This window comes from Trachurus japonicus, chromosome 22, assembly GCF_045865225.1.
Source record: "Trachurus japonicus isolate A0001 chromosome 22, Traja_1.0".
Classification (NCBI taxonomy): domain Eukaryota; kingdom Metazoa; phylum Chordata; class Actinopteri; order Carangiformes; family Carangidae; genus Trachurus; species Trachurus japonicus.
Window position 1 is genome coordinate 16,864,137 of NC_140928.1, and position 19,315 is coordinate 16,883,451.

The 19,315-nt window shown below is 43.0% G+C and overlaps 1 protein-coding gene across 1 annotated transcript in view; it reads right to left on the reverse strand.

The window, feature by feature from the left end:
- Nucleotides 1-131: 131 nt before the first annotated feature.
- The window catches only part of LOC146963823 (inositol-tetrakisphosphate 1-kinase-like), a 31,857-nt gene continuing 12,673 nt past the window's right edge, over nucleotides 132-19,315 (reverse strand). Inside the window, exons 3-10 of the mRNA XM_085768406.1 lie at nucleotides 18,260-18,385; nucleotides 13,574-13,691; nucleotides 7,073-7,171; nucleotides 6,878-6,918; nucleotides 6,395-6,560; nucleotides 5,011-5,078; nucleotides 4,753-4,915; nucleotides 132-2,935 (exon numbers count right to left, since the gene is read on the reverse strand). Of these exons, the coding sequence (XP_085624532.1) occupies nucleotides 2,613-2,935; nucleotides 4,753-4,915; nucleotides 5,011-5,078; nucleotides 6,395-6,560; nucleotides 6,878-6,918; nucleotides 7,073-7,171; nucleotides 13,574-13,691; nucleotides 18,260-18,385 (1,104 nt within the window). The 3' untranslated portion in view covers nucleotides 132-2,612. The remainder of the gene's footprint in view (nucleotides 2,936-4,752; nucleotides 4,916-5,010; nucleotides 5,079-6,394; nucleotides 6,561-6,877; nucleotides 6,919-7,072; nucleotides 7,172-13,573; nucleotides 13,692-18,259; nucleotides 18,386-19,315) is intronic.

A 19,315-nucleotide genomic window follows, 5' to 3' on the forward strand; every position in this document is an offset into this window, starting at 1 on the left:
AAGCAACCAACTACGCAAGAAAACACTTGACATTTGTTTCAAAAGGATGTTACATCTCACCATATTCAAAACAATGACTCATTTATCAAACGAGTGAATAAGGAAGCAGAACTGAATGCCATGGAGCCAGGTGAGGTTTCATATGTTTAATCCGCCCTGTTGGTTTGGCCATTTAATTAAAAAAAGGTCACAAAATTGTGGATTCCTCTCAATTACAGAACTGATACAAAACAACATACTGTACGGATGTAAGCCGAGGCATATATACACGTACTGTACAAGACACCCAAGAAGTAAACATTCAGGTGGAAGCTGGGAGCAGGATGACACTGTCTGGGTTTTGCGGAAATGATCAAAGATACAATGAACCATTTATTTCTCATTTAGAAGCACAATTAGGAACACGAGATAGGACACAGTATAGTGGTGTACACAGATATCAGCCTTTTCCAACCGAAACAGGAACGCACCCTCAACTTTGCCCCTATTCCTCGGTGAAGACGGGGGTAAAAGTGTGTGAAATTTTCCTCCCCTGAACCTGCTGCTTATATCCAAATATTTTAAATTCACTGTTGCCTCAGTACACATTTAAATTGTGGGGGAACAAAAGACCTGTTTTAATAACCGTATCTCACAATATGATGTGTCTGGTGATGAAAAACCAATTTCCAGAATGTCGCTGGTCTTCTTCTGTCCCAGAGAGATGCTGGTGCAATGGCTGCAGTGACGCTTAATATTTAAGATCACAAAGAGAGAGAGGACAGACAGTCCTCTCGGATACTGATGGGAAGAAATCAAAGAGCTTGGAGGAGCTCTCTGGGACAAGAGAAGGAGGTCAGGGGAATGTAATCATCTATATGCGCTGCAGGTCGGTGCTTGTTCCCACTAGATGCTAGAGGGGCGGCATCGACCACCAGCTCTTCTGTCCCTTTGACAACCGCATCCTGCGTTGTTGTTTTTTTATTTAAGCTATTCCTCTAATAAATGTCCACACCGTTTGTTCAACAACATCACGTGCTTTCATTTCTTTTATATAAAACATTTCCCCCCCCCAATAAAATCTCAATAAAATAAAGTTGCTCTTAGTAGATGTAAGGACAAAGATATTAACAAAATCGAAGTAAAAAAATCTCACAGTGAACACTGGGAACAAGAGTTGGACCTCCTCCCACCGCTCCCCCTCCAAATGATTTTAACACGTGACACAAATACAGCAGCTGGGACAGAAGGCGGGTCGGAGAATGAAGCTCGAAGCAAGTGTACCAAGTGGCCTGGGGGATTCATTAAACTGCATCTTGTTAGACGTACAGTTAAGAGTGTGATTAGATCAAGACAATAAAGCTGAACGTCCTCGTTTTTACCCAATTCAGCTGGGTACTCGCACACATTCTGACTGAAGTTTTAGAGGATTAATTCATTTTTCTAATCAATGATTCGATGAAAAGTGACAGCAGTCCTCCCCAGGTCTGTTGATAGGTCAAGTAGGCCTTGGGCGAGAAGCTCGTCTCACTTTACAGTTAAAAGTGCTGAAGACGTGTGGAGAGTTGGGTTTAAGGAGACGACAAAACCAGGAAGTGATGTGAGAAATCTCACAAGATCCCACTGGAATTCGGAAGAAATCATAGGAATTTCTCTGGAAACATCCACAAAACACAAAAAGGAATGTGATCCTTGTCTTCCTGAAGTGGAGCGACTCACAACAAGGACGTGGTTTGTTTGTTTGTTTGTTTGTCTGTCGAACACCTAACATCCGGGATCTGGCGTACAGTTAAGCGCTCAGAGACCAAGAAACACTGATGCAACAACAATCATAGAAAAAAAAAAAAAAAAACTTGGTCACGTGATAATGGAGATTCACTTTTCGTCTTTTTTACCCTTCGAAAACGCTGTTTTCTGAAGTCGTCCTTCCTACACTAAACATATAATGTGATGGCACTCTGAAATGTAAACGGCTCTCCTGTTTGTTCAGTCTAACAAACCCCAAACTATCTTCTGTCGTGCGTGTTCAGACTCAGTCCTGTTGGCCACAGTCACATAGCAGCCGCCATCTGTAGAGTAGTGTTCAAACACTAGTCACCGCTCCCCCTCCTCACTTTGTGCAGAGGAGTCAGTGATGTTGACCAGAGCACAAACACACATCACTGGCACGATCCGTTTGCAATGTGTGCGTACCTGTGTGTCTGCGCGTGTGTGTGTGCGTGTGTGTGTGTGACACAGAAGGGATCATACATTGCACATTTAGTGGCAGATCTTTCTCCAGTCCTGAATCGGCCATTCGTAATATAAGCTACCTCATCTGGACCCTTTCATTACAGAGAAGTCACGAGAGAGAAAAATAAAATCAGCTATTAGGCAAAAAGTTCCCAAAAGTTCACATTACAGTACTGTTAAGTCTCATTAGACAAAGCCAAAAATACAAAAAGACAGAGAGAAAAAAGCTTACACCCAATCACCATCATTTTCAATAACTATATAGGAAAAGGTTTGTTTTTTGATTAGATATATTATCATCATTAACATCATAATTATTATGATTATTATTCATTATTATTGTCACCATTGTCATCCGTTTTTTGTTCAGGGATCAAACGGAGTGGGGGGCGGGGGATCAGTCACTGGGAGGAAGCCTTGGTAGCTATCGTGGAGACACAGTGCTGCTGGAAGTTGGGGGACATGGCCGAGTTGCAGCCCAGTCTCTGGCGCGGGCCCTTCAGACCGCTGTCGCCCTCTACGATCCAGGGGCTGCCGCTGGCGTCTTTACCCAGCATGCCGCAGCAGCCGGGGGCCGGCGGGACGGCGTTGTTGGGTACCGTGCTGCTCACCGGCAGAACTTTGGGCTGCTCGCACCCGGGGGCGAAGTCGGGGTTGTGGCTCTGGAGCACGCTGCTGATGTGGTTCAGGAGGTCGTTGAAAAACTCGGGGACGCCCTCGTAACCTGGAGATACAGACACGAAAAACAAACAAAACTGTGACGGTTCTGTATGATAACAAAGTGCCATTCCTCTTTTGAGTGAGTAGAACTGCTTCAATCTTATCCGGCTTCACAAGAGAGCGTGTTAAAAACAGTTTACACCGTTCAGGAATCAGGATCATTGGGAAAAAGACACCTCAAGTGTCTTTAGCATTGTATCTGTCCCACATAGCCTCACTCTGAACTACACTGCTGCCCTCACCTTCTATATACTTTATGTATATTTAAGTATATATTGCTTTTATAAAACGGTTACCAATAATAGCAATATGAAAGAGGGATACGCAATCAATTTCATGTAGTTTTATTTAACCAGAAATACATATTATCCAATAAAATAGCCTCATTGTGGAAAAAATAGTCCCACCTCTCCAGACGTTAGCTCCAAGTTAGCTCTGCATCTCGCCTTTTCCTCCGCTTTTTTTTCAGGTGAAAGTCACTGCTCAGTCCCCTCTACCATTGTTAACCCTCCCCGGAGTTGAAAGTTCACCTTAAACATGTGAATTCAACTACTTTTGTCCCTTTTTTAACATCGTAAAAACATCAACTGTCTTTTGCTACTATCGCTCTGACTGCAACAATCCGTTCATCCATTCATACCAGTCATACGTGCCTGACGCGGAGTGATAGCCTACGCTGTGATAAGGCTTTAGAATAGTAGCCGTATATGCTCAATATACCACGGTTAACAGCCAATCAGATTGCCGGATTTCACCTTCACACACAAACACAAGGGCGAATATAAATGGTCATAACTGGTTAAGCCCATATTCTGCTCAGAAAAACATAATGTAAAGAGCCACAAGGCCAACAAACAACTCTGAAGCAAAACCACTGTCAAATGAGGTAACAGTCATATCACTGAGTTTGCAAGTGAATTGTTATCTCCAGTTAGCTGATCTGCTAGTGGCTAGAGCTAAAGCTAGGGGAGGACATTAAAGCAGAAGTAAGTGATATATTTGTGTTAATATAAGTCTTAAATAGTTATATCTTCCGACAGCAATCACTTACATAGAGTGTTTGGACCGAAACACGGGTCTGTCAGTCACTCTGCTCTGCTCTGAGCCGAGGAGAAAACTTTTCTCGTATCCTACAGTTTTTATCCAATGAGGAGAGAGAACGGCATGCAGGGCTGTGTGTGCAGCCAAGGGATGTGGTGACGTAGGGACGAGGACTGTTATGGTGCGTTCAAGGACTAACTCGTGTTTTTCCGACCTGTGAAGTCGTACCAGTTCGATCTGGTACGAGTTCACGGGTCGGAAGTTACGAGTGGCCGTTATAGTGACTTTCACCGGTAAAACAGGTCGGAAAAACACGAGTGGGTTGCCCGAAACGCTACAAAGTCGTAAGTTGTGACTTGAAGCTGTAATTTACGGTTTCAAAAGCCTGCCTGGAACGCAGCATTAGCCAAAACGACCGGATCGCTTACTTCTGCTTTAAATATAATGATGGTAAATGACTGAAATACCTTTTACTACTGTAACGAATATGGAATAGATAGATAGATAGATAGATAGATAGATAGATAGATAGATAGATAGATAGATAGATAGATAGATAGATAGATAGATAGATAGATAGATAGATAGATAGATAGATAGATAGATAGATAGATAGATAGATAGATAGATAGATATGTATAAAATGCTACAAAACAACAGTAATCATTATATGATTATGGTTTGTGTGTTTAAAACCATTCATGAATATTGTGAAACTGGAATAATTTATGTTAGTACAGTTCAGTCACAGGTCAAACACAGAGAAGAGGCCACACCCACCAGGGAATGCATTGATGTCAATGACGGCGTGTTGGCCTGTCTGGTTGTTGATGATGACGTCGATGCCAAACAGCGACACGCCCAGCGCCTCCCGCAAGGACCTGGACAACTCTCTGATGACGTCATCGCTGGGCGGCTGAGACACTCCCTCCACGTTCTCTCTCTGAGATAAAAAGATGAGATATTAAAGAGCGTCAGCAGCTGAATGTGTCGCACACACATCACATGAGATGCAGTCAGCGGTGTTTTTGAACGTACCGAGGTCAAGTCTGAGGACGACTCTGGCTTGGAAACGTTGTGGCTGTTGAAGAAAATGGCTTTCCTGTCTGAAAAAGAAAGAAAACAGAGAAATAAAAGATGAGGGTGGATTTTACAACAACTTTGAACACACTTGATTTCTGAATATGCCCGTGCTTGTAGTTCCCGTCTGAGGCACTAGGTGGCAGCAGAGCTCAACAGGTGACTTGGCACAATTAGGCCAAATTAATGTCTTTATTTATTGATTCAAACACCTGGTGTAAAATAACAGAAAGCCGATACTGAACCAGCCGGGTGCGAAGCCTCTGAACTGTCAAACCTTTGAGTCATAACTGTGTCATGCTGAGCATCGAAACAACAGATAACATGTTAGCCTGGGGCGAGGCATTTCTTTTGAGGCGGTCATAAATATGACAGGAAGGATTGCTTAATTTATTACCCCCCTCTCCCCTGTTTTTTCTTTGTTATCACTGTAATGATTAATGGTACAGAGTGGTACAGGGGGAGGAAGAGGGATGAGGAGCGGGAAGGGAACAAGTAAATTCCATCACTGTCCAAATAAATAAGGCCCTCAGCTCATCGAGGGGTCGTGGTAATGAAGTGTTAGGCAGACGGAGGCTTTCATCCTTCTGGCTGAATGAACAAAACACCAGTTTATCTTTGATGAAAGCCCCAGAAGAAAGGCTGAATGGGACGAAACCCTCTCTCACACCCTTATTTTTAAGTTCTTTCCAAACACTAACCCCCTGCCTCTCTCTCTCTCTCTCTCTCACTCATCCATCCAGCCTTTTCCTCCGCTCTCCGGATACAGGACAGAATGTATGGCCACCGACCTGCCGAGCATAATGACCCCGAACGCTGTGCAGATGTGACGCTGCGGTATGTTGCTTTATGTGTTTGACAAGGGCCGAGCTTTTCTGCCGTGCCACTCAGCATTCCAGGCTGAAAGCAACTGTTCTCTCTGCGCGGTTACACAAAGCAGACGACTACGCTGATGGTGACACTGCTTTGCAAAAAAAAAAAAAGGGCCTCTGGTTTATCACATGCAAATGCTGGAGTCGTCCGTGTCAGGGGACAACCCTGTATTCAAAGTCCTATCGCGGCCGAGGCTCCTGACATGTTTATGGAGAGAAACACCGAGCCTCTTGTTTATTTTCGACAGCATGTACCAACAGGGCAAAACTCAATTGCACTCTGCTGCAACCCTTAAAAGGCCGAATAGGTCCAATCACAGGGACTGTAAAGCCATTTTATGAGATCTTTTATGGGGTAATTTGGAGAAGCCGTGCAACTTGTGCAGTCTGGCCACTGTGGCTGTCTGCAGCCCTTGGACTTCCCCACCCAACTCCGTCTCTTTTCTCTTTCTGCCTCCCGTCTTCCTCACCTGCTGGTCCAGCAGGGAAGTTCTTGAGCGAAGGCCTCTCCACCACGGTGTAGGAGTCTCCGACGACAAACACCTTGTAGAGCACCGCGTTGTGGTTGATGAAGCTCTGGATCACACACGGAGGCTTCACGTCTTTCAGGTCCTCTTCGCTGAAAATAATGGCCATCTGTGGACGGGAGGACACGGTCAATGACAAGACAAAAAAAAAAAAAAAGAAAGAGGAAGAAGAGACAAAAGTCTAGTTAAAACCCAACTTGGTTCAATGCTGTGTGTGTCTGTGGAGGAATGAAGGCTATTTGTCCACCCTGACAGCCCGTATTGATTTCAGCTGACACACAGAGATAAATGAGGTACAGCACTTTATCTGATTTTGTTGTTTGGACTTGAGTTAAATGACAATCCTGTGACAGGACCGGGGTGTTGCTGCTTACACTGAGCAAACAGTAGAGGGTGTGAGTGACCTCTGAGCCCGTGGCCTCTTACCTCGTGGGAGTTGGTTCCGTGAGCCACTCGTGTTTTGCAAACTGAGGAAGGAATGAAGGCGAGGAAAAGCAAATTATTAGCAGTTACCCAACCTGTTACAGTACCGTGGTACTTCGACAACACAACACGAGGCCTAAACAATCTGTAACGAGTCCTCGGTATCTATAAAACATGACTGGAGCAGGAGTTACTCACTGAAGGGGAATGTGAGTCCTTGCCTCTTGATCTGCTCCAGCACATCTGGGCTGCACTCAGAGTTCAGGACCATGAATGGAGGAGAGCAAATCCTCTCATCTAATAAAAAGAGGAGTAAAAGCAACAAAAATGGTGATTTGATACAGTTAAGAGACGGAGAGAAAATACTTTTGAGATGTTCCACGGTAAAGAGAATAAATGTCAGTCAGGCCTTTCTGGAAACAAATCCTCCAGGGCTGGAACTATGTGAATTATTTGCAGATCATTTCAGCTTCGGTTTACACATTTCTATCAATTTAAATAAAGTACCGCCAACTACAAGTTCACAATCTGTAATAGGAGCCATGTACAAAATCTGTATCCTGCATTTTTTTTTTGTGTTTAATCAATTTGTATTCAATTGTCAGTCTAGTGACACACACACACACGATCTAATGTGTCCAAAATAGCTGAAGTAACATGGACAGATTTTTTAGCTCTTCCCTGAAAAAGCAGCGCTCGAAGCCATTCTTTCTGTTCTCGGCCGTAGCCTACATCCTGTATAAACTGCTGAAGACCTGTTTGAATCCAATAGTCTCCCTGTCTCTCTCTCTCTCACACACACACACCCACACACACCATATTTAACCTAATTGGACCAAAAAAGTTATATTTATATTCTATCCTTGCGACAGGTTTGGACAACAAACACAGCGGAGGCCGTCGGAGGCCCTCAGGGTTAAATAACTCCTGTTCAAACAAATAAAGCTGCCCGGCCTGTCTGCTCCTCCCAAGCTACACAAACAAACAAACAAACACACACAGTAAATTGCTGAAATAAAGGAAGACACGCAATCTCATGGGGAACTAGACAAGTCAAACCAGCGGCGAATATTTCAGAGTCACAGATGTCACCTGACTGAGTCACTGACATAGCTGGGAGCTCACATGACCCAACAGGAGACCAAAACAGGTGCAATTACTTTGTTCAGGTTGCAGCAATGTTAAGAAAGGTACGTCACTGTTCAGATTACAACATCTCTCTCTCTCATCTACCTACGCCTACCACGTGTTTGCGTCACGTTTGATTACATCATGTTTTTACATCATATCCTGTGGCGACACGTTGGTTATTATTTTCGATAAGACTCAAAGTTACAAACATCCTCCTGAACCTCTTTCGTAACTTCAGTATAGTACGTATATTAGGGCCCAGGACACGTTCATATTGATGTTTTCTGTAATTTCCCCTCTACAGTAGGTATACATGGGGGTGATAAGGCAGCTGGATGGAGATATCGCCACAGGAAATCAGTTGAGGGGGCCAAACCAGGAGCTGGCAAATTGCTAATGACAAAAACACAATAGGAACACGTCGGTCTTTGTGTGCTGTGGGCCTCGGCGGTGGCAGGGCTCTCCGCTCCCGCCAGTGCTGAGGTCAGGGGAATCTCATTTGCCTACATTAACTCCAGTGCTGAGTGTTGAGCTCTGGGTATATACATGGGGGGGCCCGCTGACTCCAACAGCTCCCACAGCAGCTAGAGAGAGCAGGTCCACCCAGCGAGTTTGGGAAGACAATCCACCATGAACAGGGATGGGTAGTGTGTGTGTGTGTGTGTGTGTGTGTGTGTGTGTGTGTTGGGGGGGAAAGTCGACTTCAGTGACTTCCAGCTGTAGAGCAGCTTCCAGGAAAATCGGCCCAAACAGGCTGCAGCTGCGTGAGGAGATAAGGCAGCAGCACATACATTAAGGCCTTTGTCACCGATACAGGACCGCACCATATGTAGTGACCAGAGAGACGTATCATCAAAGGAGCGATTCAGGCTTATTACTATAGTGTCGGCCATTATCCCTGTTGCTGACAATGATGTTGTGCCAGAGCTCAAGTGACCGTTTTATTGTTTTATCATCAGATTAGTTACGTTATTTTTAAGACTCACTGGATTCAACTGTAAATAATCTATCAATACTATTTGATGGTTCTTCGTCTTCTGTTAACACCAGACTGAATAAGTTCAGGCATTTTTTTGTTTTCGGGAATCTTTTCGTTGGGACAGGTGGAGGGATAAAATTTAGTACTTTGGAGGAACTTTTGAGGAAGAAAGAGAACAAGTAATTTTCACTATTTTATGATATAATATTATGATAATAAAGAAAATAAATCATAAAAGTAACTATTATGGTAAATAAAAAAGACATAACTGCTGTTGTTTAAAATGATCAAGTTTAAAAAATCAAATCAACAACTAAACTTATATGGAGAATATCTATACAATCTATAACAGATAACTACTACTCTACACTTTAATTCTTGCAATGCACCATTATTTGTTATTTCTACTTCTTCACTCTATATATTACTTCAATTTTTAATTGTGTCAGTGTGCACAACATTATGTAGTCCTTTCTTTTTGTGCTATTTTGGCTCAGATAATCTGGTTTAAATACTGGCTCATTGACCCATCTGATGGCTGCCATGTTTCCATATATTGTAGATAAAATAGAAATGATGCCAACCGAAATGAAAAGTAAAACCTTGGACATGATAACCTCAATAATCCTTCAAGTATCCACCATGTGATGTGTTCTTACAAATAATAATCATTTTTTTAATAAAAACATTGAATTGCCTAAAGGATGAAGGAGCGCTCCAGTGCAACATGTGCTTTGACCATTAACTATATAACAAATGTCCTAATAGAAACACTCTTGTCTTTGCTAAAAAGAATTAATCCGCATCGCTGAAGCATGCCAAAACTTATCAAGCATGGTTCATGCTTGATAAGTTTTTTCTATTTTTTTCTATTTTTGCAGTGACATGACAGAAAAGCACAGAGGAGTCCTATTCTCTCTCACAGGCAGATACTTGGTCTGTGCTCTATAACCTCTCCCCGTACAGCTGGGCCCGTTCCAGTGTTGGCTCTGAAACCGGTCACTTTTGGGAGTGGGAAGCCTGGAGGGTTACCCATCGGTCATCTCTGCTACAACTGCGTACATCATACTGATGTTATTTTACCAGGACAGGAATAGCAGCATAATGTCTTTCAGAAAACAGTCTGGCAGGGAAAATATCCCCATTACATCACTGAGTTCCCAAAGACTGATGGCGCTAAATGTTGTCAAACTAAAATCATCAGAAGAGCAAAACCTTGTCAAACCGAAAACATTTGAAGCTCCAAATTAAGGATTTATAATAAAGAGACTGGGGGGAATGGTGGATGAAAGCGTGTGGCCAAGTTTGCAATAGCGTGCATGCTTGGCTCTGGTTGACGTTTTGGGGATAAGGAGGTGGAGGAGAGGGAGGGGGGATCAATCTCTGGCTCTGTCTAAACAGTGCATGCTCGCAGCAGACCCGGCGGAGCCGAGGACAATGTTTATGGGCCTCAGTGATGAGATGCTTCTTAAATGTCATTATCCAGTTACACTGTTATTTTTGGTTTTTTTGTGTGTGCGTGCGTCTCTTCTTTTATCTCATCGGGACGTCAGCTGCGTGTCCTCATCTGTCTGTGCCGTTACATTATATTCATGCATGAAGATAAATCAGCTCTAATCTTACAGGTAACAACTGGTTTGCCTGAGAACGGACAAAGAAGAAATTCCTCTACAGGCCTGTTAAAACACCTCCGATTCAGACGCTATCTTCCGTCTGGTTTAAGGCGTTGGGTGCAGAGGACGACGCAGAGCCAAGTTGCATTAAGCTTGATAAAGTGCGTGGCTGTTTAGGTGGAAGGCTGGACTCTCTTGTTGCTATTTAGAGCTTGTTTCCTAGAAACCCAAGCATCCTCTCTCTCTCTCTCTCTCTCTGCATCCCTCCAGGCAAAGCAGCAGGATTTTCAATATTTTAAATTGAACTCCAAACACGGCTATGCCCTGGGAGTGATGCAATTCTCAATATCGGCCGCTCTAAGAGGCTTACGCTCCAATTACAATTATTGGTCATTTATTTTGAAAAGAAAAATTACAATTTGTTTTCCCACATACGGTAATTCCCATACTGGTTCTGCTGGGATATCCATCATCTAATGACGGTGACAAAGCGCAGTCGTAGCTGACGAGTAGAAAACCTTTCTAGCCAAACTGGGAAATCCTGTCGGCCTGAAACGTTGACTCACTGGACATGGGTGAGTGTTTGGGTCTTCGAGTGTCTGTCTTTTCACATGCTGCAACTATGATTAAATATTGATCCCTATCATAAATGGGACACTTGCTCTGTCGGGTCTTTGCGGAGGTGTGGATTAATGCTAACGCGGGGACCATCTGCTTAATATACAAACACTGCAGGAAGGTCTGAGCTCGATGGCTGAGACGCAACCTCTAAATTCAGGAGAAATCTTTTTATCTGAAGCTGCAGACGACTTGAGCCTGACAGAGGCTTTTATAGCAGAGTTAACCTGACAACGGTTTCTATCTATAAAAACAGTCCAAGATATCAAAACTCGTGTATACACAGGAACCAGTGGATTCCACTAAGTAACATAAACAGTTACCTTGCTCTGGCTCGCACTGGAAAACACAAAACCTCGTAGGACAACAGAGCAGCGCCAAAGCTCCAATAAGCAGAACTATGAATCAGTGACACTGATCCATTAGCGCTCATGTGGCCCTTGTCTGGCTATTTTCTCTTAAACATAACATCAGAACGAGCCGATTCTTTGTGCTTTGCGTTTATATGAATTTAAACAATTCGGAGCGCGGCAGCTAAATGTACTGTGACCGAGGGCCTGTTAACACCGAGAGGCCACTCCACTGATAAAATAACGTTCGCTTTTCCAGAGAAAGCACCAGCACACCTTCAAGTGCTTCCTCCTATAGAGTACTACTCTGAGTCATCATGCACACTGTGAAGCATGGCAGGCTCGGCTCTCTGCGGCCTTTCAGTGCCGGGTTGCCTTGGCAGCTGCTCCAGGACTCCATGGTCTCTGCTGATAAGGAGGAGGAAGTGCCTGTGCCTAAGAAAACAAGGTGGACTTTCCACACTCTCACACTATCCTTTATTTTACTCCAACCTTAACCCATTTTTGCACTCACTATTTTCTTTTCTTTTTTGCTGACAGAGGAAGAGTACATCCAACCTTGGTCACATGCAGTTTTTTTTTTGTTCTGTAATCATGGTGGTATGGTCTAGGATTATAAAAGCTTACACTCTATGCTTTGTGTTTAAAACCGACTACAATTGTCAAGCAGGTTTGGTATGCAGGCCCAAGTGTGAGCAGAGAGCACCATTTGCATTAATGGAAGAAGACTAAGGAGAGAAAAAAAAGCTTCCGATAAATGCAGCAAGTGAGCCATCCTCCTCCTCCTCCTCCTCCTCTTCTCCAAACCAAATATGCATAGTGAGACAGAGCAATGCAGCTTATACTCTTTGTTACGTAACAGCCATCATGTCTGTTTGGATAAAACGACGTCTTCTGTGGATCTATTTTAGGAAACCCCTGACAGAGCCGACATGCTGAAACGCCTCTGATCCGTTGCTCTGACACCAGGCTGCAGCCCCTCACAGAGTCATGGACGCTCGCTGTGAAGAAGAAGCACTTAAAGGGTTTATATGCTCCCTGCCATGTATGGGGGTAAAGGAAATGTGGATGAGTCACAGGTGTGTTTACAGCGAGTGTGTGGGCAGGGAATGTGCTCCTGTCGTCACTGCATTTTTCCACCTTTGGCCAAAAACACGTTGCCTGTTGACTACTCCTGTGACGGCAGGACGTGTTGCTGGACGAATCCGAGGGCGAGTTCTGATCCATTAGTGGGAAACACACAGAGCCAAGTTCATGCTGGGTTCAGACAGAGGCGGGGAGGGGGCAGAGGGGCTTTTGTCGCGTGAAAAGGAAGAGAGGAATTACGATATCGGCATAGTGCACTGCCGGCAAGAATTAAACATTTGCTCGGAAGCATCACGTAACATAATTCAGGCGAGAGGCGACAGCACGGTCATATGTTACCCACGTGTCCCCTCTGGGAGTGAAGAGGAAAGACAGAGATCCCTCAGTTAACACAGCCCCATCCTCTTAATAAAATTAGACACATTAAATAAAGGTAGAAAGCTGTCTCCACCGAATCAACAGTTCTTTGATTATTTTTAAACAACTTCTGCTTTTATATCACATTGGGGACAAGGAGAGGAACAGAGAGACCCTACTGGTGTTGAACCCATGACGCACCGTGTACAGACTATTGACACTGCGAAATGACACAGCAAAATTAACTTGCATGTTGTTATTTGTGACGTAATGACTACTCTGAGTGAGCAGTTATTTAAATTGGGTATTAACTGGCAGCAAACAGTTTATAGAGCACGTTACACGTTGGTAGAGCAGGGGAACAAAAACTGGGCGCTGCAACAGCTTCCTCTGTTTTTGACATTTACTTCTCATAATTCCCTCAAGGTCAGCGCTGGTCATGAGAAAGCAAGATGAATGTGTCAAATATCAGCAGATTTGACCTTTGTGTTAAAAACCACCCACGCCTCCGCCCTCTTTTCTAAATATAATTCAAACTGAGCCCTGTCACCTGGCCATGCCTTACCTTGCATACAGCTCTCTATCCTGTGGATGAGCTGGTAGGACTTGCAGCGGTCCAGCAAGGTTCGGATGGCTGGAAGAGGGTCCAGGACGATGGTCTCAGGATGGGCATCAATATAGTCCTGAAACACAGAGCGTAATAATTTTAATAACATTTAAATTCACTTTTTATCCTATATTATGTTCACATAAACAAAATTCATAAAAGAAAAACTCCACAGGCATGATATGCTAGCTAACCTTGGAGTTTTAAAACTACTAAAAAACATTGTGCAGAGCTGTAAGCATTAGACTACGAATCATCTACAAAAATAATTGTCAACAATTCTGATAAACATTCATAAAGAAACTGAAATAAATCTGGAAAAAACAAGTTCTCTGATTGAAAAAAAAAAAATGTGTGTGTGTGTGTATGCACACATGTAACTGTGTTACTAGAGCATACTGTAAATTATTCCTGTGCGTGCAAAAAAAGACAAACCACAGACCGAGGCTGCACCCCATGTGAAACCATCTGCCATGACACATGACATATAACACACACAAAATCATATACCTACAGATTAGGAATGTTAAACAAACACAGTGAAGTGAGCAAATTACCAACACAAACACTAAGTTGAAGGGTCAACATGCATCATCCCGCGCATGTGTGTGTATATGTGTGTGCGAGCTGGAGAGTATGAGATGTATGCCAGCGGGTCTGTGTAGGTTACATCACTACATCTCTGCACAGCGGGCTGTTGGGTCAGCCTGAGGTTTGCCGTTTTACATAACTCCACTCCCCTTCTCTTCTCTTCTCTGCTCCGCTCCTCTGGCTCTGTCCCCACACCACCTCCCTCTGCGGCCCTCCATGCTCTCCATGTTTCCTTCTCCGCTCCTTCAGAGCAATTTTTACTGACTCACAAACGCTGTCAGGTGGAGCTGGCCGGCCTGCGTGTTACACAAACAGTCTGCCTGCTCACATCACAGCTCCACTGTCATACACGTCCACATGAAATTAAACACACACGACGCCACAATGTCAGACATCAAACTCGTGCGCAGCTGGGAAAAAAACGCCCATTTGTGAACTGACTCTTATTATACATACACATACTGACGCACAAGGCGTGTAAACAAATGCCTTAACATGGAGGACCCATCTGTAGGATTTGCTGGGATCTAACGGGCAAGCAACACTGATCAGAGCCAGTTGAGCGATTACGTAACGTCAAACATGCTGCCGCCAAAAAAATAAATCCAAACAACTAATCTTCCAGGAGTTTAGAGGAATACACTGCAGATAAGGACTGTCACTTGCCGATTTCTGCCTCTCAGAAGAAGAAATGCAGTTAAACGCAGACAGGAGGGAGGAGGTGAGATAGAGACGAACGCTGGCAAGCAGGTGCTGAGAGAGAAGAAGAGCCAGACGTATGTCAGCATGGGTGTAAAGGAGTGGGTGTGAGGGCTGCACATTTTCTGCTCATCCGTTTCCATTGGGAAAAAACAGTTTCTCTGAAAATATGGTCCGTAAAGGATCTAATCTGTGCCACCAGTTGGTAGCCGTGTGTGGCGCCGCAGGCATCAAACCTGGAGTGGAAAATAGTTTATAGCACTTACACCAACCACAACCAGATGGGTGTGATTTACCACATCGACTCCGATCTCCTGAGCTGTCCATCACTGTGAAGCCCACTAGACCTAATTTATTTAACAATCATAGTTAAAGCAAAAGCTACTACAACCTCATACTAGGGATGTCACGATAATAGATTTTTTTGGTACGATTATTGTCAGAGAAATAATCCCGGTATTACGATTATCACGATTAGTAAGAATTAATTAATTTCACAACACTACTAATGTGTAAAATCAAATATAGTTAAAATATACATTACTAATTATGAAATATTTTAAATATCTATTAAAATATGACCAATTATTAATCCGCCAGGGGAAGTGTTTGAAATATTCAAGTCATTAATTGTCATCGATACCAAATGTTTAAGTTCATTTTAATCTTTTTTTTTTAATTACAAATGACACTCTAGCATTAACATTCCTACCAGTTCAATGTTACGTTAGGTAAATGGACCAGTATCTGTGCATTTACCTTTACTTTGGCGACACGGTTCATACATAATCTTTTTTTGGAAAGTGACGGTTTTTAGGAATCTTTGCGATCAATTAATTGTGTCGTTTAATTCCACGATTAATTGTGAAAACAAGTAATCGTGACATCCCTACCTCATACCCAATATAGTAAATATTATTATTATCATCCATTTTGTCAATTACAACTTTTAGGTAGCTGATGATGTCAGAGATGTTTATCATTATCAATATTTTTTAGATATAAAATTTCAGATTCCTACTAGTGATCTACAAAAAAAAAAAAGAAAACTGTAAATGATATTTGTCTTGGGTCTGCTGTGCACACGGCTCACACCTCAGGCCCCTTCATCACCACAGTGCATCCCAGCCTGACATTTTGTTTTGAATATAGAGCTATTTTAGAGAGGAAAGCTTATTCCACCACCACACTAAAGGTTATTTATGATCACGGCTACGTGTTATTAGAAATACGCCAACGCTTATATTTCCAACAGAAATGTAATCACACATGACAGTTGTGTTCAGGTGAATGACCTGAACTGAAGAGGACTGAGACACAAAAGCTGTGAAAACCTTCAGCCACAGCTACAGACTTCTGCTCGTAGCTAAAACAATAACATCCTTTAGAGATGTAGTGCACAGAGCTGTTTGGCTACGACCAGGACACACCAGCTGACTGGAGATCATAAAAAAGAGCTGAAGGAGGTAAGTAGGGAAGGAGCAGGTCAACACTGTATTGGTTAATGTTGTTGATGCATGGGTCAAAGCTCAACTCCGATGTGTGTAGTCGTTATTTATTATGCTTGTGCACGGTGCTACAGTGGTTTAAGCCTCCCTTTGCCTGCTTCCTCCCACAAGCACAGATTGGTGACTCTAAACTGTGTGAATGGTGACCTGTCCGGGGTGAACCACCCCGCCCTCGCCCCAGCTGGGATCGGCTCCAGCCCACCCGCAACCCTGCATGGATAAGCGGTATAGACAATGGATGGATGGATGGATGGATGCTGCTTGTGGATGGATGCCAAGTTAAACCAATGCCCACTGCTTCATATCCTCTGTCTTCTCACCTGTAACTGGAAAATATATGGAGCTAGAAATGTGTGGCTGTGTTTTTGTAACAACTACTATATTTATATTTGCACATACTTCTTGGAGATTAGTGGAAAAACACTGTTATAACTGTATATGACCACTACTGCTCCTGTCTTCACAGGGTGGGTAGTGCTTCTGTACTTTACCCTGTGATTTTATCTCCAGTGTTTTTCTTTTTTTGTGCTTGAAAAAAACAAAACAAGGTGTGTGCATTTGCTTCAAAAAGACTCACAATGGTCTACCATAAAAGTGTCCAAATGCAGTCATGTGTTAATATTGACCAGCTTCTGCTGTTGAAGTTATTGCAACATCCTGTTTGTCCTTCCTAACTGAGCCGTCAGGAATATGTTGACAGAACTACGTGATGCTGATCAGGACTTCGGCTCCTCTCAGTCATGCAGAGACAGAAATTCAGTGGAAGCCGGTGGAAGAAAATTAATTTTTCACACCAGCCACAGCGCTGCCAGATTAATGAATACACAGATGCACACAAACGTGCAACCACTTCCTGAAGTGTGTTTCACAGTGCCACATTTGGAGCTGTGACCTGCTGCCCATGTGAGATGTTTCTCACTTAAGGAAGAATGAGGAAAAACTTCATGAACTTCAAGTGACAGTTCTCAGGTTTTAATGCGTCACCACACGTTCAAATTTAGCAGCTACTGTTCTTAATGTAAGCCTAGTCAAGGATCTTTGGCCTTTCGGTTTAATGTGTTGAACACACTTTATCTGAATCTTTGAACCGGGACATTTAACTGCACTCATAAAACTCCTCCATAAATCTTTACTGCCTATAGCAGTGCCACTACTGTGCTATAAACAATAACGGACAGAATCTCTACACTTTTTCTTCCAATTTCAAAACTGTATCTGGAGAGATTACTCACTCGCCTCCATATCATGTGTGCTGACAATGACTGGGCCATATGATCACTGAGTCATGCCCATCAGATTATTTAATCACACATTCTGTTCCTAAGGTCAAGAAATATCAACTTTCATGTTTAAAACGTCAAAACTAGAATGCACGGAGCAAGTATAACAATCTCATTACATGGTCACAAATGTGAAGAGGGTTAAGGCAGCCATTTCTAGATCATCGTGTTAAGTTTAAGGGAGACGCCGGGCAGTGATGGGATCCATAGTTGACCACCCACCTTCTCCTTGTGATTGAGAATTTGCAGCAATATATTTCAGTGTCTTAAACTGTACACCCTGTTATGCTTTATCTTACTTTGTTTAATTTATTTAGTTAGTTTATCTTGTTTTGTTTGTTTACTTTTACTCTTATTAATTTCCTTTGTCTGTCACAATACTGCTTTGGAGAAAAACTTAGTAAAATATTTGGGAAAAACAAATGTGAAAAGTTGAACAAAGATGTTTTCCTAACATTTCCAAAATGACGTGCTTGAACCCCAGGTTTTCCAAGAAGTGGAAATGAACACTTCATCTTCTCTTTTTTGAATAATGAGGGGAGAGGATGGAAGATTAAGACACATACCTGCACTCTTTGAACGAGCAGAACGGCCTGTGAATCATTTTGGTCGGCCTCCAGGATGAGGTCAGTCAGTTTGTGGATGATGACATCCAGGGGACCCTGCTCCTCCAGTGGCTGGCTGAGATCCAGCTGAGCAGAGAAGAGAACAACCCGGGGTCAAGAATTATGCAGCAAACAGGGCAACAGCACTCTCAGGTGTACATTTACCACATTTAGAGATGGTAAACCTAAGCACTCATCCATTAAGAGCGTTCGTTCCAAACCCTGCTAAGAGGTGATGATGTGAAGAGGAGTGACAGAAATCCGACCGCCTTTAACGACTTACTGCTCTCAAACAACTGCAGTGATTCATCGCTGGAATAGAAAAGTGCAGATGCTCGATATGAATCAGATTCTTGGTGAATAAAATTTTAGCAACAGTTAAATAAATCACTATGTCAAGAGTTTGAGTTGTCAAGGTTTTCCCCCCCCCCGCTTTTCCCTTCTGACTAACTCAACCATAAAACCAGCGGTATATTGTACTTCACACAAAATCAAAATCAGCATGTTCTCACAAACGGCGAGAGTCTTCAAAAAGAAAAATATCCTTTCAGTCTCCAAAGTTCCCTCAGTCCACAAGTACAAACTTGTCTCCATAACTGCCTGCGAAAGCACTGCTGACTGCAATTGTTAAACAAACGCAAAGAATTTCCATTTTTTTGTGCGAACTTTGGGTGATTTGTTTCTGTTTTACCCACTGTTTATTTAAACCACACTCATCCTATTTGCATGCTGAAAAGGGGAAGTTTATCATATGTACTGGCCTGCTACATTATTGACAGTATTTATACATGCACCATTTCACTGACCAGGCTTAGGTAGTAGGAGGCAGCACTGGTGATGGGAGTCGAGAATGTACAAAAAACCTCCAATTACCATATGTATGAGCCTGAGTCGTAGCTGCGCTTGATGGACCCTGTTATTCAAAACACCCAGTGTCAAATACAGTGGGGACGAGAAATATCGAGTACACACAGCATACACAAACTGCAGAATTCACAATAATGTGGCGTTTCATTG